The sequence below is a fragment of the Gopherus evgoodei genome, chromosome 13 (assembly GCF_007399415.2).
Source record: "Gopherus evgoodei ecotype Sinaloan lineage chromosome 13, rGopEvg1_v1.p, whole genome shotgun sequence".
NCBI classification, from domain to species: Eukaryota; Metazoa; Chordata; order Testudines; family Testudinidae; genus Gopherus; species Gopherus evgoodei.
In genome coordinates this window covers 12,289,991-12,302,565 of record NC_044334.1, presented here as the reverse complement: position 1 = coordinate 12,302,565, position 12,575 = coordinate 12,289,991, and the positions used below count along the sequence as shown (strand labels likewise).

The following is a 12,575-nucleotide window of genomic DNA, read 5'->3' as shown; positions in this document are numbered from 1 at the left end:
CAATAACTGGCACCAAGTTAAGGATTTGTGTTATCCATCCTTTTATCGAAATGCAAGAGTTTAAAATGGGGTATTCACAGTATTGGGTAGGGACACAAGGGAGGTCAGAACTATCCTGAATGCAAAAATAAGGGGCCTGTCAAGCATAGCAGGCCCAAAGTTTCAGCCTGGCTTTGGATTATTTTGCGTCACTATTGTTTGTTCATTTAATAGAGGGCCTTTCACAAACCTCAGATTACAAACAATGGGCCACCTTCTACTCTCATTTACCCAGTGTAAAGCCAAAGTAATGCAATAGTCTTCTATGGAGTTGATCTGGATAATTAAACTATTTATCCAAAGATAATTGCTCATAGAAAAATGGCTACATTCACAACAAATATTATTTACAACCCTTTATTCAGAGACTCACCGATTTTAAGGCCAGAAGGGACCATTAATCATCTAGACTGACCTGTATAACACAGGCCATTTAATTTCACCTAGTTTTCCCTGCTCCAGCAACTGCTGCTCTGCAGTAGCCTGCTTGGCTCAGGGGGATTTACATCAATGTAACCAAGTGCAGAATTGGGCCCCAAGTACATATGTTACAGAGATAACTTCACTTCCCCTGCCAGCAAAATCCCAGCCTCAGGCTGAGATGTAGGGATCCTATTCTGCACCCACAGAAATCAGTTAAAAATTCCCATTGACTAATGGTACACAATGGCAGCACTAGCAACATAACACAACTGTATAGGGCCAAGAAACAAAAAAGAAATCCATTGAAAGCAGCTGAAAGGGAACTTTAGACGGGAAGATAATTAAACATATTGGCAATTGGTATGAGCTATCCTGCCTTTAACCACTCTGAGTCCATATTAGTTGACACCCTTATTCTTTTGAAAATGTTTTGGGATCATTAGTGGATATGACCTTGTTTTTACATCTCATCCTAAAAAAGTAATCTGAAGCAGTGCCATACAGATCTCTGTGAATAACTGATTTTTTGGTTCATTGGCAATTCCAATAAATAAATCAGGCGGAAAAACTGGTTTGGGACAAATCAAATTGAAAATTTTAACATTTCTGGTGAACTCAGAAATCAGTAAAATGTTAGTTTCCAGTCAAATGAAAATTTCAAAACAAAAAAGTCATTTCTAAAATATAACACTTTGCCTTCACAGGATTTCCACCCCACCAACCTTATTTTTGCCAGAAACAATTTGGCAAAACCAACACAAAAATCACAAAATTTATGTTTCCAAATCTGCATTTTTCTCCAAAAAATTTCACCCAGCTCTCATGCAATGTCCTGTTGAGATATTGATTTGACTCTTATTCAGAGGGAAGAACGACACCTTTTTAATTGCCAGCACCACTATCCAACATCTTGGAGACATTCCATCCAAGATGCTAGTCCAGCTGGCCACGTCCAGCTCATAGCTTGTGAGATCTAACAGTCTTTCTTGGATGTGGCTCAGCTAAAGGGCATTCAGGAGGATTCATAACGAGGCTATTAAAAATACATAAGTTAATTCTAAACAATATTCAGGGAGGCAAAATCCTTGTGTTTGTTTTTTGTTTATTTGGGTTTTTCTAGACCTGGCAAAACAACAAAACACGGAAGGGGTGGAAGGAAACCATGTTTTAAACCTATTTCAGAGAACAGTCCCTAAAGCTCCAAGGCCATTTATCTGACAGTCTCTTAGCCTTTGCAAGTCACTAACAAGAAGTAAATCAAGAGAGCCTTTCCTCAGTCTTGGCTTCTCCACAGAACTAATCAAGTGAAACTCGCAATATGCATCAGAACTCTCCTGCACTCTTTGTGCATCATGCCATTCCTGTCTCTCGAGTGCACTATAGCTAATAAGTAAAATCAGCAATGACCCATCCGATGCTTTGTAGAAATCGGATAGTCTATTTAATTTTTACTAAGAAAACAACTACTTTTTGAGCAACAGACGTAGCACATCATAACTCAGTACTACAGCTTTAGGATCCAGTCCTACACCCAGTGATGATAAAGGCAAAATTCCTCTTCACTGTCATGATTAAAAGACCAAGTCCTTAGTCACTAGCATGCTGAAGAGCACCCATCTAAATCTGAAAAGCAACCTTTGGTAAAGGGACTTCATACACCTAGTGTCCTAAATTTGAAACCAGCAAGACAACACATCTGTTTGATATGCTGCAGTGTTTGCAGGAGCATTTCTGTTCCAAGGGACATTGTTTTGGAACACAGGAGGCCTGATTCTGCTCTCACAATAACCAGTTAGACGCTGCCTAATTCCATTGATTTGAGTGGAATTATTCCTAATTTAAACGGGTATGCATGAGCGAAAAATCTATGTGGATTTGTTTTCATATCTAGCTATAAACTGTTTTAACTCAATAATTGGCAAAGTCAGAAATTAGAACTTTAGAGAGAACTTTCATTTGCAAAATAAGGACATTGTGTTAACTACTTACACTTCATAACTTTATGTTCCCTGTGTAATAAATTAGAGCTCTTTGTAACAGTTTTTCCAACAAAAAAAGGGCTCTAAAAATAGCTGACACCAGTTCCTAGAGTATCTTGAGGCTCCTAGATTATCTGTCATCCAAGTACAGATATGGCCCAACTCTACTTAGCTAGTGATATCTAATAGGATTACAGCATAACAAAATCAAATAATGATGGCATAGCACTCACCTTCAGGTCCACACATTTCTGGATTACTAATGCAAGAGTTTTGGGAGTTTCCAAAGATGAGAAAGGTAACTCTTTTTGGTTCAGTGAGGTAAATTCCTTTGTTGACCATTCCTTCTACAATATCTAAGGAAGGAAAATTAAAATATAATCCTTTAATAGTCTTGTGTGCAGACAGCTTTTTGGGACATGACTCAAGCATTTTTAATATGTTTATCTTTCTATCCCCCTTTTTCAGGATAAAATAAAAAAATACAGCTTACAGTCTTATTTATAGTCTATAAGAATGATATCTATCTGCCCTCTCCGATCCTCTGTTCAACTAAATCATCTGTATAGCTGAACCAGCAGGGCTAGAAATTACTACTTGAAAATAGTCTGAGTGAAGTTTACATATTCCAGAGTTCTGAATACAAGCAGCACTTAGGTGTTTTTTGGCCTATTGTTCAGAAGAAGAGCTAAATCAGAAAATTCTTCTCCACCCTCCCTGGGAAAATTTGACACTTATTTTCCTCCCACAAACATTTCTGTTTTAGAAAATGGCTTTTTTGACCATTTTTGATCAAAAAGAATATATTAAAGGAAGACATTAGACCCACTCTAGCCGGAAGGCATAAATGCACGTATGTTCTTTTGAGACACCCAGGGGCATGACTTTTTATTAGCGTCCAAAAAGGCTCTATTTCAATTCAACATGTGTATCTCCTTGTGATTTCTTAGGGCTTCTCGTCTTCACTGCTTTTAAAAAAAAAACAACTGTTTTTTACCTCAGGTTAACTAATGAAGGTGAGCTATCCGGAGGTAAAAATCACAGCACTTTAGATTTATCATGAGAAACTTGCCACAGATAATCACAGGCCTGGGTATAGAGCAGACCTTGGCAAATTTACCTTGCAATAGAACTGAAGTGCTTGGTCTTCACTGTGTTTTTACCTCAGGATACTCACGCATATTAGTTACCCAGAGGTAAAACACACAGGTTTTTTAACACTGAAGATAAGTTCTTAGTAACATTCTGCAGGACACAAAATACCACATGATTTTCTTTATTTGCAATTTAGGCAGGCAGAATGTAATTGCCTGATTTGGAATTTCTCCTCAACACTACTGTTAACAACACCTCTTTTGCAAACAGTGCCATGGATCTATAATAGTGAGAATTCAGGATCTTTGTTTTTTGTCTTCTCCAAAATACTGCATTCTGAAAAAGGAACTGTCAGGAGTAGGGTTGTCCAATGGACAGGTAGTGGGAAGAGTAATATGGTGTTGTCCCAGCTGGGAGATACAGAAGCCTTAGCCAGGGCTATGGTTGGTATCTGCAATCACGAGGATGTAATGACAGAAATAAGGAAAGATTGTGTATGGCCCTAGCACAGATGCATGGTAAAAGACCAGGGCATAAGGAGCCTTTTCTATATGTGCCCTCTGTTCTTGGGTCCAACTCAATAACAGTCTATGTGCAAGGAGAATGCAGAGATTTGACCCTTCAGCAGCCCCGAATCAACCCAAAGATGTAGAGGCAGGGCTATGGCCCCATTTCCCTCTACATTTATCCAGAGGGATGGCTAGGGTATGCTATAGGGAATGGGCTTTATCACCCTAAAGATGGTGCAATATATGCATTCCCCTCGTGACTGGAGGATAGTGTGCATCTTGAACCTAATCTTAAAGCTGTCTATATTCAGTTGAAAGCACGACAGGGGGGCAGCTAGCAGCCAAATAATCTGTTCCCCACTCTGGGGAAAAGAGGACAGACTGGTGTAGGGAGGTGTAAAGGACACCTTCAGTGAACCTGGCCCAGAACATTTGATTCCACCCAAAATGTACTGTCCATAAAAACACACACAGTCTCCAGATATCTTCTCTTCCGTAAGGGCAAAGGGGAAAAAAAAAAAAAAAAAAAAAAAAATCTAGATCACCCTCTAAACTCCAGCTAGCACTTGACTCCTTTAAATCTTTCTAAGGCTTTAGCATTATGAAGTGAAGCAAACTTTTCTGAATTCTCTATGAGCGTCATAACCTCTGAATTAACCTAGCCAGGATAAATCCCAAAGAGTTACCCTTTCCTGTTTTCATAGTATTTCCTTTGGCATCGGTGTCACTCTCTTTAATGCTCACATGGAATATATCTTATTGTGTGACAATTATAAAGCAGATCAGTGAAGACTGGAAGGAATCGGGGTCATTTGAAGTTCATTATTAATAGAGTTCAGAGTTGCCAGCCCACTCCTGCTGTTAGAGAGTAGAAAACTACAGTACAGGAGTCCTTTTGCTTTTAACACTAACCCTCTTACATTCCAGCAGCTGAACTGGCATCTACTTAAACTTATGCTGCCTTCATCATCTCATTGCTCACTTATGTTTTTCTAACAACCAGCTGTAAATTGATACCTAATTATGAGGTAGGTAGCTGGTCAGATTCCAATTGCAGTTACATTATTATAAATTTAGAGCAACCATCCTGAATTCAGTGAAATGACTCCAGGTTTACACTGGTGCAAGTAAGTGAAGATTCTGACCCAGTAAGTTTTTATTAAAAGTGCCTGCCGGAGTAGTCATTTTCCATTCAGTTTATTCTCCCTTTGATCTATTGGCTGATATAAACATAAAAACAGTTTTCATTAAAAAAACAAAAACAAAAAAACACACCACCCTGAACACACGTGCATGTCTTCCACCTGTTTTTTCTATTATTTTAATCAGAAATGTCATGATGGGTAGCTCCCATTTTCCCTTGCATCCTCCAGAATTGTTTCTCTTTTTTAAACACGTTACTTTAAAGGCTACAGACTGAAGAAAAACAGTTCTTTTTTCTTTTAAATTTATAAACAGAATTTATAAAGAACAGTTCTTTTAACTGCTTTAAACAGATAGTTCAAATTATATTGAAATTTCATGCCAATCAATTTTTTTTTCAGTGCCCGTGTTTACAATTCATCTCAAATGTTCTGGGGTTTCTTGGGCTTTTGAGGACAAACTCTGCTCTCCTTTGTCATGTGAGTAGTTCCACTGAAGCCAGTGGAACCACCCAGATGAGTAAGAACTGCATGATCAGTACATAGCCAACCCAATTTCTGCTTGTTTACAGTGTAAATCCAGAGTTAATAAATATCACAGCAGTTTTTTCCAGATTTAAGACACCGTAACTGAGAACAGAATTTGGCCCATAAACTCCAGAGGCTCGTTTAAGAATGAACCAAACAGTGTTAACTTCAAACCCAACATTATCAGAGTAGTCCAAATTTGACAAATGCAGAACAAAAATACTTGAATCCTCACCTACGGTTGCAGAGAAGTTAGAGTAGGCAGAGTCATTGGTATATACAAAGGTAGAATTATGGGAAGGAAGCACAGTGAAGTTGTGGATTCTTAGAGCTGGGTGGAACAACAAAAGAAAATAAGCAAAACAATGAATAAACACAAAATCAGTATGAATTGTCCAGTCCATATCTCTCAACGCAGCACAGATCAAATGTTACTCAATGGCCCTTTAAACTATAACATTCTAGCCTCCCTCCATCCTTTTTTTCCCCCTCATAGGGCTTGTCTACACATAAAGGGTTTTCCACTTTAACGATAGTATAGTTAAAAAGTGGTACAACTGCCCCCAGTGTGGACACAGTTGTATGTTTTACACCAGCGTAGCTATTCCCTTAGAGGAAGGGAAATAAAACTATAACTGCACCCACACTAGTGGATGTATTGGTATAAATATATGTTTTAAAAAAAATAATCATCCCCTTAAACCAACATAGTTATTCTGGTACAAAAATCTGTGTGTAGATCAAGCCTAAGGGAAACCAACATGCAGATGGCATTATCAGTAACTTCAAAATGACAGCATCAACTTACAAAAATAATAATCATATTTTGGTCTGCAGATATTTTACCTATATAATTTTAAGAGCCCTAAATTATAAGAGTTATTACAAAAAAACATATTTCTATTGTTTTGATTTGCTTATTTTGTACATTTGACAACATTTTGTATGCAGTCATTTTCACTGTTTGTCCTGAATGGACCATTAAGACTTGATTCAAAGCCCATTGAAGTCAATGGAAAGACATTTGTTGACTTTGAATCAGTCCCAAAATCAGCAGAGTATTTCATATAGCAAAAGAAGAGAAAAATAATTTATTTTAAAATAGAAAAATATCAAGAAAAAACTGCAGGAAAAAAGTTAGCAAGGGGACGAAGGTTCAGATGTAGGACCTGAAAATACCTTTAAACCCTTTAGATTTTTTTTTAAAAATTCACTAGATTCCAAATAAATGATGTCCCTTTAATTTCCTCAGTCAGTTCTGCCATTAGGATATTACCACTATAGACCTGAGATAACAGCCAGTCAGTATGGAAAGTGCACAAAAATAACCTAATTTGGTGATACTGACTCCCACAACTGTGAGCTGCTGAGAGGTATGAAACTGGATTCCAGCCACACAATGACTTCAACAAATAAAACGGATTAACATGAAGGACAAGATTATGATGCTCCAAGGTTTTATTAGAAGAGACATGGGATGGAAACAATTGCATGAAATTACAAGTGGAAAAAATAATGTGACAGACTCTAGCAATGAATAAAAGAGTTGCATAATCATAGAGCGGTATCAAAAAGCAGGAAAAATGGTCACCTGCAGTAGAATACAGCAATAAAGAAAACCTTTCTTGTGTCTCAGTCAGCCTTCAGATGCAGGCATGCAACTCCCATTGAAGTCAATGGGAACTATATGCATGTATTGGAGGATAGAATAAAAGCAACTGCAAACTAAGAAAATGGATTATCTACAATAACATTAAGGAAAATTCAACATAAAAAAAAATCACACAAAAAGAACACATTTTCAGGTGTTTTGGGCATCCTTCTAGAAAACATATTGTGGACCAGTCCGAGAAAGCTTCACTTGCATGAGTAATCCTTATTCATATAGGTCAACCCACTGATTGCAACAGAAATGCTCATGTGAGCAAGTGCGTTTCTAGGAGCAGGCCCTATAAATTGAACTATTTGAATATATGCTTGAAATGGCTTCTGAATTTCAGCAGTTATTGTTCCTTTTGAAAAAGAGCGCTTCCTAGCCTCAACTGTGTATTTCTTGCTCTTAATTATTAAATTATTATTATTTAAAAGCTGCATTTCAGGTTAGGTGTTGTGAAAACTAAGTCCCTTTGTAAATCTAGCCCAGGGCCTACAGGGCCTTATTGTAAATCAGTAAGAGAGTTAGACACTTAACTCCTTATGGACTAGTGAAAATCCCGCCCCCTCTGTGTATTTGTGCATGGGCAAGTATATACCAAAGCAATTGACAGTAATATGATTTTAATGACACTTTGGAACACACAACAATTTCTCTTCGTAACTGTAAAAATGTGCAGGCTGATCATAAAATGTCTGAGAATACTTCGGAAAAAAAACTCAGCTTTGAAATGCAAAATCATTTGGACTGTCAAAACATTTGACGAATAAGTAGATCGCAGTTGCCATGGCTTTAGCTCTAACCTATTTAGCTTTCATATCTCCAGCTCCCTTGCTACTTACTGACTCTCACAAATACTTATGTTACTGTCATTGTCACGAGTCCTGCTTCTACCTCCATTTGTATCCCGAAACTCATGGATTCCATCCATATCTTCCAGGGGCCAGTAATGGGATGCTGTCTGTAAAATGTCAAACCCTTTAAAAGGAAACACAGATTTTAAAAAAGGTCAAAAAACACAGGATTCAAGGTCAAGCGTAACAAGTCTCCACAGATGCTTCAATGTAGAAACCAGAAAAAGAGGGAGATCAAACGGTTAGGCAAAATAAAATATTTTATGTAAACTATGCACTGCACACAAGGAGCAAAATTTATTTGAAATAAATCAAAATAAATAAATAAATATCAACATGGATTAAAGCCATGCATTATGCAACAAGATTTCTGACAGTGCATTTCAGGGGACCTCTGTTTTAAAAGTTTGTGTACTTTACTTTCACTGCAGCAGAGAAAGGCGATGGTCTAGTGGCTAGGGAAGAACTTGAAGACATTGTACATCTTGATTTTAATAAGACTTTTGACATAGTCCAGCATGACATTCTCATAAGCAGACCAAGGAACTGTGGTTTAAATGAAATTACTATACGGTTGGTGCAAAACTGGTTGAAAGACTATATCAATAGTTTGCTGTCAAAGTGGGGGGTGGGGAGGAGAAGAAATGTCCAGTCCTAGATTTCTGATTCTATGTTGCATAATGGTAGAAGACCTGATCCTCAGCTAGTGGAAATCAGCACAGCTGTACTGAAGTCACATTCTGACTTATACTAGCTGAGGATCTGCTCCTAATATTTCAATTTAACAAATACATTTCTATATTTCGTGCACCTCCTAACATTACCATAAAGCTTAAGCCACAGTATTTAGATCATTTTAATGACAATATCCAGAGAGGGCCCAAATGTCATACAGGACAATGTGCAGAATGGCAGTTTCCTTTCTACAGCATGCTTCCTCCTTTTCTTACACCTGTGGGAGCCTTTCCACACATGTTCCAGCTCTGCAGAATTCAAGGAGCATGTGGAAGAGGCAACCGAGTGCCTTAAGACACTTCCCATATCCCCAAAAACCACAGGTAAAAGGCAACACAAGTTAATATACCTTCAGGCTGTACTGGTCTGTTCTGTTTTCATCTCTATCCTGTGAAGACCTTCCTCTACTGAGGGGTGCTAAGGAACCACAGTAAATTGACTGCTGGAAGCATGGATTCTGCAGAGGCCATATTGTCCAGGTTTTAGGGCAAGCTAGGGAGGTGGAATCCAGCAGCAGAAACACAGGCAAGGGACATGTCACGGGGATTTTGGAAGGGTGCACAGGTTAAGGTGTCAGAACCACACACTTCACTAGAAGGAGTTTTCTGGACTGGGTCCCAGAATATTTAGTAGCATCGGAAAAGAGTTAACTGCTCTGCATGCAGCAGCTGCTATTTCTTCAGAACCTTCTTTTCCCCAAAAAGTGAAAAATAAATCTTATGGCTAATAGGAACATTTTGTTTCCCTAAACATCTTTTTCAGTTGCAGATGGTTACACTGAGCTCCAGGTGGACAAGTTGACAAAAGCAGAACATCTGATGGTTCCCATTTCCCAATGGCAGACTTATCTAGAGAATCTAATTGATGTCAGCTAGAGAACACTTTAGGGAGATGTGAATTCTCAAGCTGAAGCAGAAGCAGACTGCCCAGAGCAATTAAGTGGTGTGTTAAGGGAATTCTTTATTTTAAGGGTCTAGCATTAATAAATAAGGCAAACACAGATTGTATTTTAGGTTATTATTTGTAAGAAGCTTTTTTATTCCTATAATAACTAATTTAGCAAGCTGTGCTGGAAAGAATGTGTAATCAACCAGAGCTATGAAAGTTGTAGGAGAATGAGAGTCAAACAGTAAAACCCTTTTGCTATTGCAAACGAGTGTTGGTTCTTTTGTTCATCATGGTGGCAAATCATTCTATTGGCATCAGGGCTCTGGAGGTGTGCTCCAGCTCCATGCAAAAATCTGCAGCTCCACTGCTCTGGAGCTGCTCCAAAGTCCTGATTAATTTTTGCCAATCTGTTTATGCTTTTTTTGTGGCATGGAGTGGGGGAAGACATCTACAAGTCCAGCATTTGCAGAGGTTACATTTTTTACTATTTTTTCAGTTGTGTTTTCAATTGAATTTGGTGCTATTTAGGAAGTACCCGAGAGTCAAGTCTTCTATTAAACCACAAAACAGATGCACCAGGAATAGTGGAGCTGGTTGGAACACTTGCCAAAATGAAATTTCAGCAACATATGCTCGTTCACTGAAAATGAAACATTTTGCAGAGACTTATCAATTTCCAATAAACTGTTGTGGGGAAGGGGGGGGGGGGAAGAGAGAGAGAGAGACTGACTATAGCTGGTTGGTTAGCTCACTTAGCTGGGATGCAAATCGACTGAGGTTTGAGTCCCTACTCTGCTGTTATCGGAGTGATCTCGGATGAAAAACTCTACCCTGAATCAGGCAAGACTTGAATGTAGAAGTCCCACAGCCTAAGCCAGTGTCCTAATCAGAGACTATAGAGCAAGCACACAAAAAAGTCTTTTCCTTCCAATGCAGAACAAAAACAAATCTCGAAACCAGCTACAAGACAAACTGTTGTCTTCCGGTCACCTCAATGGCTAGGTGCCTAGAATCTGCTCAAGCCCCCTTCCCAACTGCTCTTTGTCCCATGCATGTCACTGTCTTCTTCCATGCTTAGAACCCCCTCACTAGTCTTGCTTGCCAAACGATGTCCCTATCATTCTTCAGCCACCTGCACAAAACCTAGTATTTCTGCTAGACCTTTCCATGTTAGCATCTTGCCTCATTCCTTCCCCCCACAAAAAGCAGCAGAGAGGAGTAAAAGAGGAAAAACAAAACAAGCCAACTACAAGAAAACCTACCTCCCTATCTTTCATGTATGTGTGTGACACACACACAAATATATATTATTGTGATACATACTTGGTATGTTTGGATTGCATTTTTGAGGCCCAGTTGAAGACTTGGTCCAGCAAACTCTTTTTAACAAGAGTAGTCCCATATAAGCCAACAGGACTGCTCACATCAGGAGAAAGTCACAAAGGTAAGGAGTAGCTTCACTGGGATTACCCATGTAGTAAAGTACTACTACTGACCCCAGATAAAGGTATCAGAATGATTTAGATCAATAACTCTCGCCTAGAATTTGTTTAGATTCTCTGGCAGTCTCCCAGGGACTAAGGAAGGACACGGGGGTGGGAAGCAGAAAGGTAAGTTGAAAGCAGAGTGAGGAAAGTAACAGGGATGCAGAACTAGCCTAGACGAAGATACAGTACGTATGCTAGACAACATTCCAAGGACCTTATAAAAAACTTGGGTGTGTAAGATAAAACAAACCACAGGCAGATTTTCCCTGGCACTTGCAGCCCATACCCAATGTTCCATTCACCTTGACAGTGTTACAAGGGTTCTGTCATCATATGGACCCTGGTTTTGCACACAAAGAGGTTTTTTTCATTGTAGACTTGAAGGGTTTTGTTCACCCCTCCAGTCAAACTATAGCCAGCACAAAGAATGTCTTGCTTTAGATTTTGCTCTCCTCTCTGCCCCCTTGACACAATTTCAGAACTGTAATGGTTGAAGACTGTAGGGTTTTTTTGGATTTGGGAATGGAGCTGATGTGATTGCTAAACACCACAGCAGTCACAGGGAGGGTTGTGTGACAAGCAGAAGTGGTAAATTTAGGCCTGTGGAACTAAGGCAGCTGCATTTGCTGCAGCCCTGCTTCACACCTAACTTGCCAGCCCAAGTACTAGCCTGTTTAACCATCCATAGTGTTGTCTAACACCACTGATCCATACAAGGGACTGGAATCCCCAGCTGCCCTCCTTGCCTAGAAACATTTGCAGTGGTCAGCGAACCTCTCTCAAAAAGAAACTACAGCATGAGAGAGCATGTCATTGGCACACAGTGATACAGGCTTCGAAGAGGCAAAATGGTGCCACATGTTACTTTGCATACTTGCAAAACCTATGACCAGCCCTAGCTGGGAGAGACAGAACGTGTTTAAATAGGAAGATAAGTTACAAGGCGCGCACACACAGACACACACGTAATCTGATCTCATTTCCTGGACAACCAACCAAAGCCCCATCTCCCCTTGGGAGTTTAGGTGTGAAAACAATGCTGAGGGAATGAGAATGAGATATAGGATTAGAAGGGGCTTATTTTTCTTTGGGTCCCTGAAGCTTTGCCCTAGTTCTGTCTTCCAAGAGCATACACTGGCACCCTCCAGAGGAATGGGGGCAGCAGCTTTCCAGGGCACCAGGAGAATCTACATGGGCAGACGATGTTGATCCAATTTTTCCAGACAGACATTCTACAAATGC

At 39.3% G+C, this 12,575-nt stretch overlaps 1 protein-coding gene across 4 annotated transcripts in view; it reads right to left on the bottom strand.

Moving 5' to 3' along the window:
- ADGRD1 (adhesion G protein-coupled receptor D1) overlaps positions 1–12,575 on the bottom strand; it is a 238,653-nt gene that overhangs the window by 223,888 nt on the left and 2,190 nt on the right. For 3 of the 4 annotated variants that reach the window (XM_030583439.1, XM_030583437.1, XM_030583436.1), the window contains 2 exons: positions 8,264–8,347; positions 2,675–2,797 (listed from right to left, as the gene is read on the bottom strand). In XM_030583439.1, coding sequence (XP_030439299.1) covers positions 2,675–2,797; positions 8,264–8,347 — 207 coding nt within the window. Of the gene's footprint in view, positions 1–2,674; positions 2,798–5,950; positions 6,047–8,263; positions 8,348–12,575 lie in introns of all 4 variants that reach the window. The other variant, XM_030583440.1, reaches the window with a different exon arrangement.